We start from the raw sequence: 17,783 nt of genomic DNA on the forward strand, positions 1-17,783 counted from the left end.
TGTAAATCCTACCTCTATGATGTTAATGAGGCAGGATTAGAGGCAGTTACATTAATGAGGCAGGGCTCAATCTACAAGATGAGTTTGTGTCAAGAGTCAATCTCTTTTGAGACATAACAGAGAGAAGTGAACAGAGAAATGGGGGACCTCATACCACCAAGAATCTAGTGACAGGAGCAGTTTGTGTCCTTTGGACTCACAACCCCTGCACCGAGAATTTCCTAGAGCATGTGTTACCACTGAGTGAATGGTAGGCCCTCCAGACTCAATGGGTCCTTGTTTTCCTCTTGTAAGAACACACAGCGGAGAATTTTGGGTTCAGCTCTAATAGGTTTATTTTACTTGTGAAAAGTAAAAGGAGTCAGAGGGGGCTTATGCCTCTCCAAAAGACTGACTTGAAAAGGGAAGTAAAGGTAGGGCTTATATGAGTTCGGTGGAGACAAAAGAGTAATGAATATTTACTGGGTTTCTTTCAAGGGGTGGGTACTTCTCAGAACTGTGGTGCATACTAATTAGGTAGCGTGTGCATCTGGAATCCAAGATGGAAACCACTGATATTCAAGATGGAGCCCTCTCGGCAGCCCTTGGCATCACTTATTAAGTTATATAGTACAAGCACACTGATCTTTGACACTACATGGCCATCTTTGGTAGGCTAAGGAAGGTTTAAACAGCATTCACATTTTGTTCTTCTGCTAATGCAGAGCCTGTAAAGGTGGAAGGAACCAGAAAAACACTAAGAAGGAGATAGTAATTCATGGGTTATTTCAACCTTATCTCATGTTGACAAGGTATGATTCTTGTTTATCCAACTTCTAGATGGTAATTTTTTAACAGTTCTTTTGTTCCACAAGCACAATTAACTCTATGTGTCTCAAAGGGAAAGATTGATGACAAGGACCTTCCTCTAGAGCTGACAGAGAAAGCCTTCCCCTGGAGTTCATGCCCTGAATTCAGACTTTTGAACTACTAGACAATGAGAGAATAAATTTTTGTTTGTTAAAGCCATCAAATACCCTAGAATTTATTTAACTGCTTGTTTACTAGCTTCTTATTTACCAGTTTAAAATATTTTCTTAGGGCACTATCTATGCCAAAGCAAAGCAGAGAAGAAAGAAATCAAATTAAATGCTAATAAATGAAAATTATCTAGTCCACTTCACATGATTTAGTACATAATAGCTAAGAATTTATTTTCACAGTAGAATTGATTGACAACAAAAGGGCACATAAATTATTCATGTGTTAATAGGACACTAGAACTCTGACTATAGCATTATTTACGCTGCTGCTTCAGGCTTAGAAAATGCGATGGGAAAACAATTGAGAAGATGCCTGTCCTTAAAAAAATTGACAGAAACAATCACGTTTTATTGATCAAGAGTGTATTCAAATTTATCATTGTGGAAGTATGAGGGTCTATCAAATCATGTAAGTAAGCAATGCATAGGAAGAAAGAAACATTGGGGAAGGAATGACTCTTAATTTGAGATGTAAAAAAGGGTTAATTTGTCTTACTATAAACAATGTAACGGTATCTGACTTATAATTAGCCTCTGCCTTGGAACCAAAAGGAGTGCATTTATATCTATTAAAAATATTATCAAGTGACATTGCCTTTGGCAGTTTTTACTAAAACAAGGGTGAATATTGAATATTATATGTAAAGTTGGCATCAATTATTAAAAACCCTGTGGAAGGCACTTTTTACCTCTTTGTTCCTCAAACTGTATATCAAAGGGTTAAGCATCGGGATGACTAAAGTGTAAAACACAGAGGCCATTGTGTCAGTGTCATATGAGTGAGCAGATTTGGGCTGCACATACATAAATAATAGAGTCCCGTAAAACACAACCACCACTGTCAGATGAGAGCCACATGTGGAGAAAGCTTTTTTCCTGCTCTTGGCAGAATGCATTCGAAATATGGCTTTCAGAATCAGCAGGTAGGACAGCAGGACAACCAGGAGGGATGATATCAAATTAAATGCTGAAAATATTAGGAGCATCAATTCTATTTCTTGTGAATTTGAGCAAAGCATAGATAGCAAGGGAACATCATCACAGTAGAAACGACTGATGACATTAGAGCCACAGAAGATGGATGTAAAAGTCTTACTGGTAAACATCAGAGACTGAAGGGTACTGTAGAGATATGGAATGCCCACCAGCACATGGCAAAGTCTTTGGGACATGATAACATTGTAGAGCAGAGGGTTACAGACAGCCACATAGCGGTCATAGGCCATGGCCGAAAGGATAAGAAGTTCACTGATAATGAACAAAATGAAGAAAGCCATCTGTGTGGCACATGCATAACAGGAAATGGTATTTTTATCCACAACAAAATTTACTAACATCTTGGGAGAAATGACAGTAGAATTACCAAGATCAATAAAGGCCAGGTGTCTGATGAAAAACTACATAGGTGTGTGTAGGCGGGAGTCCATCTTGGTCAAGATGATCAGGCCCAGATTGCCCACCACTGTGATCATGTAGATGAGGAGAAACACCCCAAAAAGCGGGTACTGCAACTCAGGGTGCCTTGTGACTCCCATTAGAATGAATTCAGTCAGCACTGTTAGATTCTGTTGGCCCACTTGGTCCAGTTTATCATTTCTGGGAAGAAACAGAGGGTTTGGTATTAGCTTTCATGTAGTATTGTCTAAATAAGTTATAATATTTTAGGAGCAATGGAACTTTTTTTCATGTCTTTTGTTGTTATATGTCATTGAGTTAGGCTCGACTCACAGTGACCACAACCACACTGGAACAAAACACAGCCGGTTCTTGCACCATCCCCATGATCTGTTTTGGTTTGGACCCTTGTGTTCCATATGGTTTTCACTGGCTGATTTTCAGAATTTGATCACTGTGCATTTTTTCCTAGCTAGTCTTAGTCTAGAATCTCTACTGAAACCTGTCCAGCATCCTAGCAATACAGAATGTGCTACAGACAGACACAGTGACAGTAGTGTATGAGGTGTACTGGCCAGAAATCTAACCTAGGTTTCCCATACAGAAGACTACCACTGAACAGCCAGTGATCATTTTCTTCATATTGTTGTTATTTTGTGCCATTGTTGAGTCATTTCTGACTCATAGCATCCCTATGGGATGGAATGGAACTTTCTCCTAGGTTTTCCCAGGCTGTAATCTTTATGGAAGCAGGTTGCCACATATTTATCCCCCAGAGTGGCTTACCTTTCTGTTAGCAGACAAGCACTTAACCACTGTAAAACCAGGGCTCCTCATCTGATTTTGAAGTTGAGGTAAACTTTAGAAACTTCTATATCCCTCAAGAAAAGAAAAAACTCATTGCCAGGGATTCAGTTCCTAGTCAAAGCAACCTTATAGGTCAGAGTAGAACTGCCTCATAGAGTTTCCAAGAAGCACCTAGTGAATTTGAGTTTGAACCCATATAACCACTACACCACCAGGGTTTCCACATCCGACAATAGGGGGATCCACATGTAACACATTACTCATTAATATAACATAGATTGAATTCTAAAGTAACTCAACACAAATCAATCTATGTTGTGTCAATGAATAATGCGTTTTATGTTGATCCCCCTATTTTGCAATATAGGAGATCCTAAAGTTTATTTTAACTTCAAAAATCTGTAATATTAATATAAAAAAAAAGTAGAAATAGAAATAGTATATTTTAAATACAAGATAACATCAAAGTTTTCCTTTAGTCCACTTCATTTTTGTCTGAGAATTTATGTGGGATTTTGATAGTTTTAGAAAAAGAAGCAGAGACAACATGAAGCTAGTAAAACTTGTTTTATAACCCGCTGCTGTCGAGTCAATTACAACACATAGTGACTCTATAGGACAAAAGAGAACTGCCTCATAGGGTTTCCAAGGCTGTAATTTTTATGGAAGCAGACCGCCACATCTTACTCCGTGGAGCAGCTGGAAGGTTCCAACTGCCAACTTTCCATTTAGTAACAGAAAACTTGACCACTGTGAAGGCACGGTTTGCCCACCATAATCATGATTTAGGACATAGTCTCTTCCCATTCTGACTTCTGCTATATTGTACTTCACATAATGTCAATTTGGCTTGGAGTGTCAACAGACATTCCTGGGGCCCAGATAAATAGGAACTGAGTTAATGATACTTTATTTGAGGTTTAGTAAGTATATTTGTATGGTTCAAAAATAACAGAAAGTATCATTTAATAAGGTAATGATTCTGTTATTGGAATATCTTCTAAGAACACACCTAGCAGCTGGTATGCTGAGATGTGTCTTGAATATAATTAATAAACTCTTTTTATATGTATAGATTTTATAATTTTTTGACCAAGGTCAGTTTTATATTGAAATCTGTTTCTTTTCTTTTTTTCATTCCAAATAAATATTCACGTTCATGCTTCAATTTGTATTTATAATTGCATGTCATTTTTTAATGAAAACCTCCAAATTTGTATAAGTTTCAAAACACACAAGATCTGGATATATACCTGTTATAATCTATGCTTATATCAACATTCAAAGATTTTGACTACTTAATTGTATATACTCTATTTCCTCTAATATGACATTATGGAAGTGGTAGCTTCCATAAGGCATTTAGAATATTTATTTGGGAATTTATTACTTCATGTGCTGAAAACAGTCAATTTATTTTGGGAACTATATAATAGATAATTTATACAGTTTGAGTGTGATTTTCAAATATCTTAGTGATTTTTTTTTTAAAGTGATAACTTCTGTACCTTGTTTCATGAAGTTTTACAAAGAAAGTCAGTAACTTGAAGTTGAACTACCTGATTGGAACAAATGAATCTCTTTAGTGGGATACACTTGTTTTCCTTTTTAACCTCTTCTCACATCATTGTCCTTCAATGGAAACCCAGGACTCTGTAAGCATGATTTTCAATTGGAACTGTAAGTGATGTTCCAAATATTCACTGATATAAAATGCAGGATATAATTATTATCATGTGGTATAATGTCCATGCTTAGTCTGCACAACTATTAGAAACTTCTAGGGGCCCCCGGCAAGATCTAAGTCTACAGTATGGACTAGCTGAAGTTCAGAGCTGGAGTACAGACAGATGTTTGTAAGGATGACTTTTGATCCCGAGGCCGGACGGAATTTTCAGGAGAATAGCAGTAATCCTAGAAATATGCTAATTTGGGGGCTGATTTTCCTAGCCTGAGCCAGGAGATTGGGAGGCAGGGTGATACTGGAGATTGGTGAGTCACCTCTGTTCCTTCTTTTTTTAGATAAGTTTTCTGTTATTTCTGCCCTCAGCTCCAATCTTTTTTCCAGGTCCTTTTTTTTTTTTTTTTTTTTTTTCTTGCCTCACAGAATAAGAACTCTAAACCTATGTTCTTTTGAAAACTTTATCTCAAATTTGCTGTATCACAAAGCCTGAAATCATAGGATTTTCCTGTAGAATACTGGATTGAGGTAAAGAATTCAGATTTTTACTTCTAATTCTATGACTTTTAAATTTTCAATGTTCTCTAACAATTATTCTAGTGTTTATGGACATCTTCAGTGTCATTTACTAACTTTCTCCGAAAACGTCTAGTTTTTACCTTTTTGGAAAAGAATACCTCTAATCTGTCCTGGACATCGAAATGTGTACATTTTTCATATCTCTGAGTAGTGATCATCATTAAAGAAGAAAGGATATAAAAGTGTACAGATAAACTATTTTTCAGTCCTCATATATGGTAGTATCAGGTAGGAATTACTTTAGGTTCAAGGAGTTCTTCATAACTCCATAACTCGTAAAAAACGCTGTATTTTTCAGTCTGCTCCATCAGTTTAAATTGCCCATACTGAAAAATCAAGCCCATTAGTAAAGAAACTACTAGGGAAAACAAAGAGCAAAAACAAACAATATTATCACCATTAACAACCAAAAAATGGTGTGTTTTTCATGGGAAATTTTATGTAAAAATTGTTCAAAATATCACAAATGTTGCATGGGGCACACCTGTACTAACAATATTCATTTTTTAACAAATATTTCACTGGACACTCTCATACTGAAAAAATATTTATTTATTTAATATTGTCTCGGGCATAATTCTAACAAAAAAATTTTATATTTTGCTGAAATTCAGTTGTGCCTGGAAGTTCTGTATTATATCTGGCAATGCTAACCTTAATTTGATGTTGTTGCTTCTTGTTGTCAAATTGGCTCTGACTTATGGTGACCCCATGTATAACAGAGCAAAATGACGTCCATTCCTTTTCCATCTTCATAATTGTTGGTATGTTAGAGTGCATTATTGGTATGAACTATTGTGTCAATCCATCCCATTGATCCCATTGAGAGTTCCTTCCTTTTGTTGGCCCTCTATTTGATCAAATGTGATGTCCTTTTCTAGCATTTGATCTTTCCTGATGAAGCACTCAAAGTATGTCTAACCCTAATAGATTTTAGTAAATTAAATTGGTGCTGAATTTTCAAGTATTTCTTGTTCCCTCTTCACCTGCAGTAATCAAATGCCAATATCAGCTCCTATAAAACAAATACAGTTGGGGCACACTCTTAACTTATAGGATTTAATGTTCTAAAAACACCGTTGAGCTCCACGGAATCCTAGTTAAGAAAAGAGAAAATGAATGTTCGTGGCAAAGCTGAAGGGGTAATTTGTGAGTGGCCATAATAGTGTCTGCATTCAGGTGTTAAGAGTGATGGTAAATGACTGAAATCTGCCTGATAATCAGAATCGAAGAGAATTTCAACCCACTCACCTTGAGTAGGAAATCAGATTTGTTTTCCTTAAATGATTCTCTTGTTTTCTTTGGTAGGATGAATTTATGATTTCCCTTCTCTTTGTCATATTCCCCAAAGAATTAGCAGGCATTTCACTGATTATGCTCAAAACATCTGAGGGACTTATAAATTTGCCTTTTTGTGCCTGCTAATTATCCAAGATATCTTACATATTCCCCAGTGAAAAGAAGGAAGGGGTAACTCAATGGAAGAACAGAACATAAGTCATATATATAGTATCATGGAATCTACATGATGTGAACGTATTCATTCATTTACATGGTCAAGAAATATAGACACAATGAAAAAAATGGATATCAGCTCAATCTCAGTAAAACTGCAACAGTTGCAAAGTCATGATGAAATAGTAAATGCCTCTATCATCATTACATAGGATTTTTCTTTGAATTTATTACCAAAAGAAATATGTACCTGGCCCTGTGCTATAAATATATAATTTAACACACACATATGTTAATCCCAACATTTAACTCATAATTTAACCCATACTATTTCCATATTTACTAGAAGGAGCCTCAGAAGAAATGCCTGGCATTCTAGTTTTCAAAAAAGTCAGCCATTGAACACGTTATACTGTGCAGTTCTACTCTGACACACATGGGGTTGCTGTAAGTCAGAATCTACTCTAAGGCAACTGGTGTTCTCATATTCAGAAGAGATTGAGCCAAGCTAAAATATATAATTTGTCTGAAATACATAATTAACAACTAAAGGATTTGAAATTAGCTACCATAACACCTGGGTTGAATAATGTTCAGTAGAACTTCATTGTGAGTCAAATTTACTGGTAAGAGACTATATCTCATCTCATAAAATTTTATCCATGCCTCCTTCCTTGGTGACTTCCATATGTACAAGAATTGAGGAAACATTACTTACAGTGAAATGCACTGATCAAAAGGATACACATTGACGAGTTTTGCCAAATGCGTTTTATTTGTACCAAGATGAATCAAGATCTAGAACGTTGTCAATACAAAGGAAGTTCCTTCACACTATGCCCTCCACACCCTTGACCATTTATGTCACTAAGGGATTAGCTTTATATTATCCCCAGGCAACTGCTGATCTGAGTTCTGTCACTAGGTTTCTTTTCCCAGTATGTGAAATTCACATGAGTCAAATCATACGATAAATACTCTGTTTGTCCTCCTTGAATCACCATACTGCGTTTTACATTTTCCATATCATATTTGTATTGCTGTGTAGTATTCTACTTGTGAATATGCCACAATTCTTATATACCACTTGAACTTAGGCCTATAATAAAACAAATCTAGCAGAATCATTCTTATATATTTGTGGAAATACCCTCTAATTTACCTTGGTTAGAGAAGATAACTGAAGAAGAACTGATGTGTTTAAATTATGGTATTGGTGAAGAATATTGAATATACATGGACTGTCAGAAGAACAAACAAATCTGTCTTGAAACAAGTACAGCTGGAATGCTCCTTAGAAGCAAGGAGGGCCAAGGCTTCCTCTCACTTACTTTGGACATGTTATCAGGAGGGATCAATTCCAGGATAAGGACATGATGTTTGGTCAGTGAAAAAGAGGAAGACCATCAACAAGATGGACTAACACAGTGGCTACAGAAATGGACTCAAACCTAGCAATAATTGTGAGGACAATTAATAACTAGAGGATTTGAGATTAAAACCTGTCTCATGGCCCACATCTCTAAATAACTGATATATTTGCCTTTTTCTCTCATCTGGCAAACCCACAGGATTTACCGGAATACAATGAGTTAGCACATAAACCAACAGTAGATACCACCAGTGTTGAATGATGTTCAGTAGAACCTCACAGTGAGTCAAATTTAGTTGAAAGAGAATATATCTTGTCTCAAAAAATTTTATCCATTTCTCTTTTTTTGATGACCTCCATGTGTGCAAGGATTGAGGAAAATTTACGTACAGGAAACGCACTGATCAAAAGGGTACACACTGATGCATTTTGGAAACACAATGTCCTTCAACAAATGAATAGATAAAGAAAATATGGTGTATTCATTAAATGAAATTTTATTCAGTCATAAAAAAAAATGCTGCAGCGATACATACTATGGTGCGGACGAACCTGAAATATCTAGTGCTAAATGAGAAAAGCAAAAAACGGAGGATCACATATTGAACTTTTCCATTTATATGCAATAACCAGAATAGGAAAATTCACAGAGACAAAGAGCAGATTGGTGGTTGTCAGCAGCTGTGTGGAGGTGACTGGATTGAGGACAGATATCTTAATCCATAAGAGGACATCTATGGGGCTGACACAAATTATTTTGTCCTAGGTAAATGTGCTGGTTGCACAATATTGTGAATATAATAAAAGCCAGTGGATTGAACACTTTTAAACGGTTCATTTTTTGTCTTGTGCATTTCACCTCAATAAATAATTACTATAAATACACTTTTCACCTCTTTAATGTATTGTCTATTAATGCTCTATTGATCAAACTCTTCAATTTATCCATTTCTTCTGAGTTCTGGAATTTTAAGAATGGTGTTTTTTCTGCATAATACAGAAAAAAATATATGTTTCATGAGGATACAGATATTTAGCATTTGGCTTAATAAATATATAAGTTTATATTGAATAAAAGATTGTGTTAAAAAATCAATTGAATGTGCCATTTGTATTAGACATTGCATTTTTCTTCATTGCCTTTATACGTACATAATACATGCACATTTATATTGATACACACACTCAACCACATGCTGCTAAGCAAAAGATTGGTGGTTGAAATTCACCCAAGAATTCCTGGAAGAAAAGCTTTGTGCTCTACTGATGAATAATCACCCCCTAAACCCTTACGAAGCAGAGTTCTGTTCTGACACATGTGGTCAACATGATTGGAAGTTGCCATGGCAAAGGTAGGTATACAAATAAGTGTGTGTTTCTTTTATCTGAAATTGACTTTTTCGAGCTCCTAATTTCCCTTTTTGTTGATTCAGTACAGTCTTAAATCATACATATATATGTATATATAAGTCATATAAAATATGTAAACTACATTATACTCAATAATACTTCAAATTGAAATACGTAAACCTGTAATTGTATTAATAAATAGGGTGTTATGATTACTTATATAATTTTCTGTTTACCTTTTTTACCAGAGTAGATTTCCTGACATAAATTGTTGTTGTGATTTCTTGAACAGTTTACATTCTTACCAAACTATGCAATCATTCTGCATTTCTGACGAGGTTTCTCTTTTAGCTCAGTATTGAGTTTTATGCATATTTTCTAGCTCTGTCACATATGATTAGATTTCCAAGAAAATACATAAAATATGTACTTTAGGTATGATGTATTAAAGTTTGTACTTCTCTGGATTAGTGGAACACATCATTGTGGAGACCAGAATAAACCAAAGCGGGGTAAGGAATGTTGATATTATGAACGAAGATGAAGACAACATGGAAGACAGGAAGATATTTTGTTAGAAGGGAGGAAAGTTTGAAAAGTTATAAATATTTGTTCCCAAAGCCTTCTTGAGAATAAATAGAAATTAATGGTGAAAGTAACTACTACTTCGGTAGAGTATCTATTCATTCATCAGAATTTAGCTAACCTTCCTTTATATATCCTCTACAGATAAAGAGAACAATATCCACATTTTGCCTTTAGTAAAATATGTGGGTGTTCAGCAATAAAATTGTTCCACTGTAGTATAACATGCCCTATTGATACATTGTTCTTCCTCCTGCACACATATAATATTCTCTGACACAGTGAAAATATGAATTAGAAAGTACGTCAATACTTTCTCTTGGTTTTGCAATACTTTTTTAATCATCATAATCTCTATCAATTATTATCTTTAATAAATACTTTAGTCCTTCACAACAGGCATCCTTAATATCTTTTTTTTCACTTCCTCCTATTCACCACCCTGTCTCTATTCACTTTTTGTTATCCATATTTCCTTTTCTAACTACTGTCTGTGCATGAAGTATATGGTAGTAAGGATCAGCCTGCAGGGATAGTTAACTCAGAAGGAAGGATGTCAAAAGATCAAAATTACCTCCCATAACTCATACATGCTGGAGTATAACATAGATAAGAAGTGATTATCAAGTAGAAAAGACAGTTGACTAACACATCATTCATGGGGTCAATAGAAGCACGGATCATGTTTTGTCTGTAGTTTTGGTTACATTCTTATATTAGCCTCAGCAATGACATGAAAGCAAGATTGATAAGAGTCCTGTCTTAAAAAAGAAAGAAAGAAAAAAAACCTGATTGAAACAAACGCATGGTTTATGAATAGGTGCGTAATAAATGTTTCCATGAGGGAACTATAAGGTTCTATGGAAACTCGTAAGGAAGAAAGGAATAGGAAGCAAGCTGTGATGAAGAAGAAATGACATTTAGTTTGAGATATATATTACGAGAGTTAATATGAATTTATATAAAGGACATCCAGTATTTCTTTCTGCTTTATAATTAGTTTTAGCTCTGGTGCCAAACAGAATGTCATTCTGCATTGTAGAAATATCATCCAGAGATATTTGTCTTGAAACAGTATTGCATTTTGAATATTAAATACAAAGATTTCATGGATTCTTAATGATCCTGTGGAAGGCATTTTTTACTTCTTCGTTCCTTAAACTGTAGATCAAGGGGTTAAGCATGGGAATGACTAAAGTGTAAAACACAGAGGCTATTTTCTCAGTTTCAAATGAATGAGGAGATTTGGGCTGCACACACATGAAGAATAGAGTCCCATAGAACACAACCACCACTGTCAGATGAGAACCGCATGTGGAGAAAGCTTTTTTCCTGTCCTCAGCAGAATGCACTCGAAATACGGCTATCAGAATCAGCAGGTAGGACAGGAGGACAACCAACAAGGTGGAAATCAGATTAAATGCTGAAAACATTATGATCAACAGCTGTACCTCTTGTGCATTTGAGCAGAGCATAGGTATCAAGGGAACATCATCACAGTAGAAATGACTGACGACATTAGAGCCACAGAAGGTCAATGTGAAAATCTTAATGGTGAACATCAGAGACTGAAAGGTACTGTAGAGGTACGCAATACCCACAAGCACATGGCAACGTCTTGGGGACATGATAACATTGTAGAGCAGAGGGTTACAGATGGCCACGTAGCGGTCATAGGCCATGGCCGACAAGATGAAAAATTCACTGACAATGAACAAAAGGAAGAAAGCCAGCTGGGTGGCACATTCATAATAGGAAATGGTATTTTTATGCACAACAAAATTTACCAGGCTCTTGGGACAAATGACAGTAGAATTACCAAGATCAATGACGGCCAGGTGTCTGATGAAAAAATACATGGGCGTGTGTAGGTGGGAGTCCACCTTGGTCAGGATGATCAGGCCTAGGTTTCCCATCACTGTGATCATGTAGATGAGGAGGAAGACCCCCAAAAGGGGCAGCTGCAGTTCAGGGCGCCTTGTGACTCTGATTAGAATGAATTCAGTCATCACCGTTAGGTTCTTTTGGTCCATTTAGTTCAGTTATCTTTTCTGGGGGAAAAACCCAGAGTGGTTGGTATTATCTTTCATAGACTCCCGTGTAAACAAAGAGAAGCCAAGAATTCTACCCCCGAACCACCATTGCTTTCTTACTTTATATTTGTGGGGAGAAAAACAATTCCTACGTCTTATTTTGAAGTTAAAATAATCTTTAGAACCTCCTTCATTCCAGAATACGAGGAATCTGTATAAAACACATTATTTACTGATACAGCATGGATTAAATTCTGAATCAGGTTAACATTATTTGTTATTTATATTCATTAGTAACAAACACATGATTTTGTTAATGGAGAAATATATTTTACCTTGTTTACACAATGGCATCACCATTTTACTTTAATACACTTCTGTTTTTTGTCTGAGAATATTTGTAAGATTTTGATATTCTTAAAGAGAGTGAAAGAGATAACATGAAGTTAATGAAACACCAGTTTTATGGCCCCTCATTTGCCCTGTCCTCTTCCAAGACCTTCAGTGAGTCCTTAACAATGCACTCACAGGGTGATTCATCTTTGTAAGTGTTGAGAAAGTAAAATATTATAACCATGATCAGTTAAAGGCACGTTCTCTTGCCATTCTGACATCCTCTCCATTACACTTCACCAAATGTCAATAGGCATTTCTGGGGTCAAAATGAATGGGAATTGAGTTAATGATACTTTATTTGAGGCTAAGAAGGTTTGTTTTTATGGTTCAAAACAATGACATGTATAATTTAATAATGTTTTTGTTCTGGTGTTAGAATAGCTTCTAAGAACATGCCTACCACCCAGTATGCTAAAATGTGTCTTGCATTTAATTTATGAAAGTTTGTATTTCTTCATTTAATAATGTTTGTCATCCAGATCAATTTGTTTATAATCTAATTCTGTTTCTATTTTTTTTCATTTAAATAACTATTCACATTTCTGCTTCTGTTTGGATTTATATTGCTTGTTTTAATGAAAATCTTCAAATTTGTATGCTCTTCAAGACACAGATCTGCATCCATACCTGTTAAAATTAATGGTTTATATCAATGTTCAGAGATTTAGACCATGTAATTGTGTATGGTCTATTTCCTCTAACATAAGAAACAACGTGGAGATGAGAGGCTCTATAAGGTATTTGGAATACATATGTTTGCATTTATAACATCATGTATTGCAAATTATCAGTTTGCTTCTGGAGCTCTACAATTGGCAATTCATAGGTTAAAGGACTGTGATTTCCAAAAGTCCTAGCAATAACACCAGCCCCTTCGTTTTATAAAATTTTACAAAGAAAAACAGTTAATCACAATGGACCTGTGCTGACTGAAGGTAATGAAGTTTCTTTAGCTTAATCCACTTGAATTCCCTTTTAACTTCTTCTCAAATTCATTGCCCTATCAAAGAAAAGCTAGTATTCTGTACGCATGATTTTCACTTAAACAGTACGTAGATTTCCAAATCCTCAGTGACATAAAATATACCATAGAATTATTATAATGTGGTAGAATGCCCAGGTTTAGCCTGTGAAACTATCAGGTAGAAACTTATGGAACCCTGACAAGGTCTTAGAATGTGGCATGGAGTAGCTGAAGTCCTGACATAAGTTACAGGGAAATATCTGCTAAGGATAGGTTTTTTAACCTGTGGCTGGCTGGAACTTTCAGGAGACAGGTAGTAATTCTAAGAATCTGCAAATTTTTGGTTCAATTTTCCACCCTGATCCGGAAGGTTGGGGGGCAATACTGGAGATTATGAATCATCTTCACCCCTTCTTCCTAGAAAAGGTTTTCTGCTGTTCCTGCACTTAGTTTTGGTCTCCCTCATGGGTCTCTCCTCTCCAACAGCATTTGAAAACTTTATCTCAAATTTGCTATATCACAAGGCCTGATATCATAGATATTTACTGTAGAATACTAGATTGAGCAAACAAATTCAAATTTCTAGTTCCATCCTACTGTCTTTAATTCTTCAGTGTTCTCTATGAATTATTCTAGTGTGTACTGAGTCTCTTAACATCTTCAGTGTCAGTCACTACCTCCCTCTGAAGATGTCTGGATGTTTGACCCAGCTCATTCTCCTTTTTGGGGAAGAATATCCCTGATTTGTTCTGGACATCTAAATGTGTGTATTTTAAATATCTCTGGGTAGGGATCATCATTGAAGTAGGCAGAATATAGAAGTTTATAAATGAATAAATGATTTTTTAATCCTCAGACATGATAATATTAGGTAGGAATTATTTTAGGTGCAGAGAGTTCTTCATACACTGTAGCTCTTAAAAATCACACTATTTGCCAGTCTATATCACCAATTTGTAATGCCCATTCTGAACAACCTGTAGTAAACAACTAGTTTGGAACAAAAACAAACATAATTATCATGATCAGCAACAACAAAAATGGCATGTTTTCATGGGAAATTATTATCTAAAAATCATTTAAAGTTCATCAAATGCACATGGTACATCGCTTTACTAACAATATTTGTTATTTACCAAATATTTCATTGGACAAACTTACACTAAAAGAATATTTATTTATCCAGTATTGTTTTTATTATACTTATTCTAGAAAAAAAATATTTCCTTTTGTGAAATCCCAATGAATCTTGGTGTTCTGTGTTACATCTGGCATCCTAACCTGAACTTGTTATTGTCATTTGTTGCTGTTGAGTTGGCTCTGACTTATGGTGACCCCATGTATAACAGAACAAAATGGCATCCATTCCTGTGACATCTTCATGATCGTTTGTATGTTTGACTCCATTGTTCTGCCTACTGTGTCAATCTATTCCATTGAAGTGTCCATCTACTTTACCATCCAATTAGCCCCCTACTGTACCAAATATGATGTCCTTTTCTAGCAATTCTTCTTTCCTGATGCTATATGTCCAAAGTAAGCCTAACCATAAAATATTATATTAAATTAAACTGGTGAAGAAATTTTGATGTGTTTCTATCTCCCTCTTCATTTGCCGTAATCAAATGCCACTAGCATCTCCCACAAATAAAACAGAGCTGGGACACACTCTTAATTTATAAGGTTTAATGTCTTAAAAACAACATAGAGTTCCATGTAATTTTAATTTACAAAAGAGAAAACGAATATTTTTGGTGAAGTTGCAGAGAGAATTTGTGAGTGGCCATAATGGTGTCTGCAGTCAGGAGTCTCGGTAAATGACCAAAATCCATGTGACAATCAGAATGAAAGACCATTCTTATCCACTTACCTCGAGTAAAGTATCAGCTTTTCTTTTCTCAAATGATTCTTTTGTTTTCTTCGGTAGGAGGAATTTATGATTTTCCCTGCTTTGTGATGTTCCCTGAAGAATTAGCCTGTATTTCACTAGTTAATGCCCAAATCATCTTGAGGGAATTAAAAAATTTGCCTTGACGTGTCTGCTCATTATCTAGCATATCCTGCAATATCCCCAGTAAATATATATGCTATATATATATATATATAAAAATATATATATATATATATATATATATATATATATAGGGTACTATAATGAAAGAAACAAAAGTGTTCGATATAGTCCCATGGGACCTGCATAATGTAAAGGTACTCATCTTGACATACACAGTCAAGAATTACAGATAGAACAAAAAGCAAAATTATACGTCAGCTCAATCCTAGTAGAGCTGGAACAGTTGCAGAGTCATGATGAAATAGTCAATGCCAGTATCATCATTAATTAGGGTTTTCTTCTTTAATTTTATTATCCCCCCAAAAAAGGGAGTAGCTATTGTGTTATAAATATATCATTTAACTCATACATGTATTAAACCCATCATTTAACCCATATTTTTTGGGGGGGTTATTATTCCCATATTTCAGGGGATGCTCAGCTTAGTTAAAATATGTAAGTCTTGTACTACTTTCCAGAGTACCTCACAAGGATGATTGTGATGGCCTTTGCGTATTTTTTTATTGTGTCTTGGAGAAACAGACCCTTGGAACTTCCTACTTTATCTCACTCACTGGTTTCTCTTTAGTCATAAAAATTTTAAGAGCAAAAAATGATGTAATACATAAAAAGATACAATCAGATTACAAAAAAAATATTGAGTTCTGTTCTAAGGATTTATTGAGAGTTTACATTATTCATATGAATGAACATATTTAGTTGGTCAACTGAGGTGATGCAGGTCATTCACTATTTCAACAGAAATTAATGGCTAATCAATGCTTTCTTGAATACTACTAATTTATTGTATAATTCTGGGGATAGAATCAGATAGTACAATGAAATTATGCAGTATCTCCACTGCTCTGGCCTCTTTCTTCCACTCCAATAGAGAAGCAATTAAATTCCTTTCACTCTCCCACACAGAGTGCTTTCACTTTTTTACCCTGATGTGGACTGAACTGTGTCCCCCCAAAATAGGTGTTGTAATTCCTAACCCCTACACATGTGGCTGTAATCTCATCTGGGAAAAGGGTTTTGTTATGTTAATGAGGTCATACCAGTGCAGGGTGTGTTTCAGGGAAATCACTGGAATAGGATATAATAAGACAGAATTAGGCACAGAGTAAACCATACCCTTTGCCTTGCAGCTGATTCCTATTCATAACGACCCTATAGGACAGCGTAGAACAGCCTCATAGGTTTTCCAAGACTATAAACCTTTAAAGAAGCTGATTGTCACATGTTTCTCCAAACCACCAACTGAACTTTCAGTTAGAAGCTAAGCGCTTAACTACTGCACCACCTGGCCTCCTCTGGAACAAAGCAAGCAAGCACAAATGGAGAGGAAGGTACGGGCTGCACGAAGTTTGCCAAAGACCCAAGGGACAGAAGGTGAAAGAGACTAGGACCCAGGGCCAACAGAGAGAGAAAACCTTCCCTTTGAGCTGGTTCCTGGAATTAGGACTTCTAGCCTCCTAAATTGTGAGAGGAGCCCTGGTGGAACAGTGGTTAAGAGCCTGGCTGCTAACCAAAAATTTCAGAAGTTGTAATCCACCAGCCACTCCTTGGAAACCCTGTGGGACAGTTCTACTCTGCCCTATAGGGTCGCTTGATGACAACGAGTCTGGTTTGGTTTTGGTAAACTGAGAAAGTAAGTTCATGTTCATTAAAGCCACGTGCTTGAGGTTTTTCTGGTACAGCAATACTAGATAACTGAGACATCCCTAAGCCTTTCTAGTCATGAAGCGGGAATTGGTTGCTACCCGTTTAAGATTAGGGTATAAAGATTTCTAGTCGAAATGCACTCAGGATTATATTCCCTTCAATGATGTAGCAACTAGAATAGGCTATTCCCATAAACAGCTAGAACATTGTGGAGTGTATAGGAAACAAAATGTTCAGGCCTGGGACAATAAGGAGAATTACAGTGTCGTTTCTATGAGAAAAGAACAAAGAAGGTGCGTCTAATGATATTCCTGACCACCTGAACTAAGATACTTCCTGGAACTCTGGCACTTTCTGGACTTCAGGACACCTCAAGCAAAGAGCAATGAGCATTCTGAACACGGAGAAAATTTTTGGACATTA

At 35.8% G+C, this 17,783-nt stretch overlaps 1 protein-coding gene and 1 pseudogene across 1 annotated transcript; both read right to left on the minus strand.

The window, feature by feature from the left end:
• Nucleotides 1-1,432: 1,432 nt before the first annotated feature.
• LOC135232063 (olfactory receptor 8K5-like) lies at nucleotides 1,433-6,824 on the minus strand (annotated as a pseudogene).
• A 4,476-nt stretch (nucleotides 6,825-11,300) lies between these two features.
• LOC135231865 (olfactory receptor 8K5-like) lies at nucleotides 11,301-15,705 on the minus strand. The gene has a single exon (XM_064289064.1). The coding sequence runs from the start codon at nucleotides 12,277-12,279 to the stop codon at nucleotides 11,353-11,355; it is 927 nt and encodes a 308-aa protein (XP_064145134.1). The 5' UTR covers nucleotides 12,280-15,705; the 3' UTR covers nucleotides 11,301-11,352.
• Nucleotides 15,706-17,783: the final 2,078 nt, after the last annotated feature.

The sequence above is a fragment of the Loxodonta africana genome, chromosome 7 (genome assembly GCF_030014295.1).
Source record: "Loxodonta africana isolate mLoxAfr1 chromosome 7, mLoxAfr1.hap2, whole genome shotgun sequence".
Classification (NCBI taxonomy): Eukaryota; Metazoa; Chordata; class Mammalia; order Proboscidea; family Elephantidae; genus Loxodonta; species Loxodonta africana.

What these genes read in the sequence shown, in the direction of transcription:
- LOC135231865 (XM_064289064.1), bottom strand. Translation starts at nt 12,279, where the DNA reads ATGGACCAAAAGAACCTAACGGTGATGACTGAATTCATTCTAATCAGA.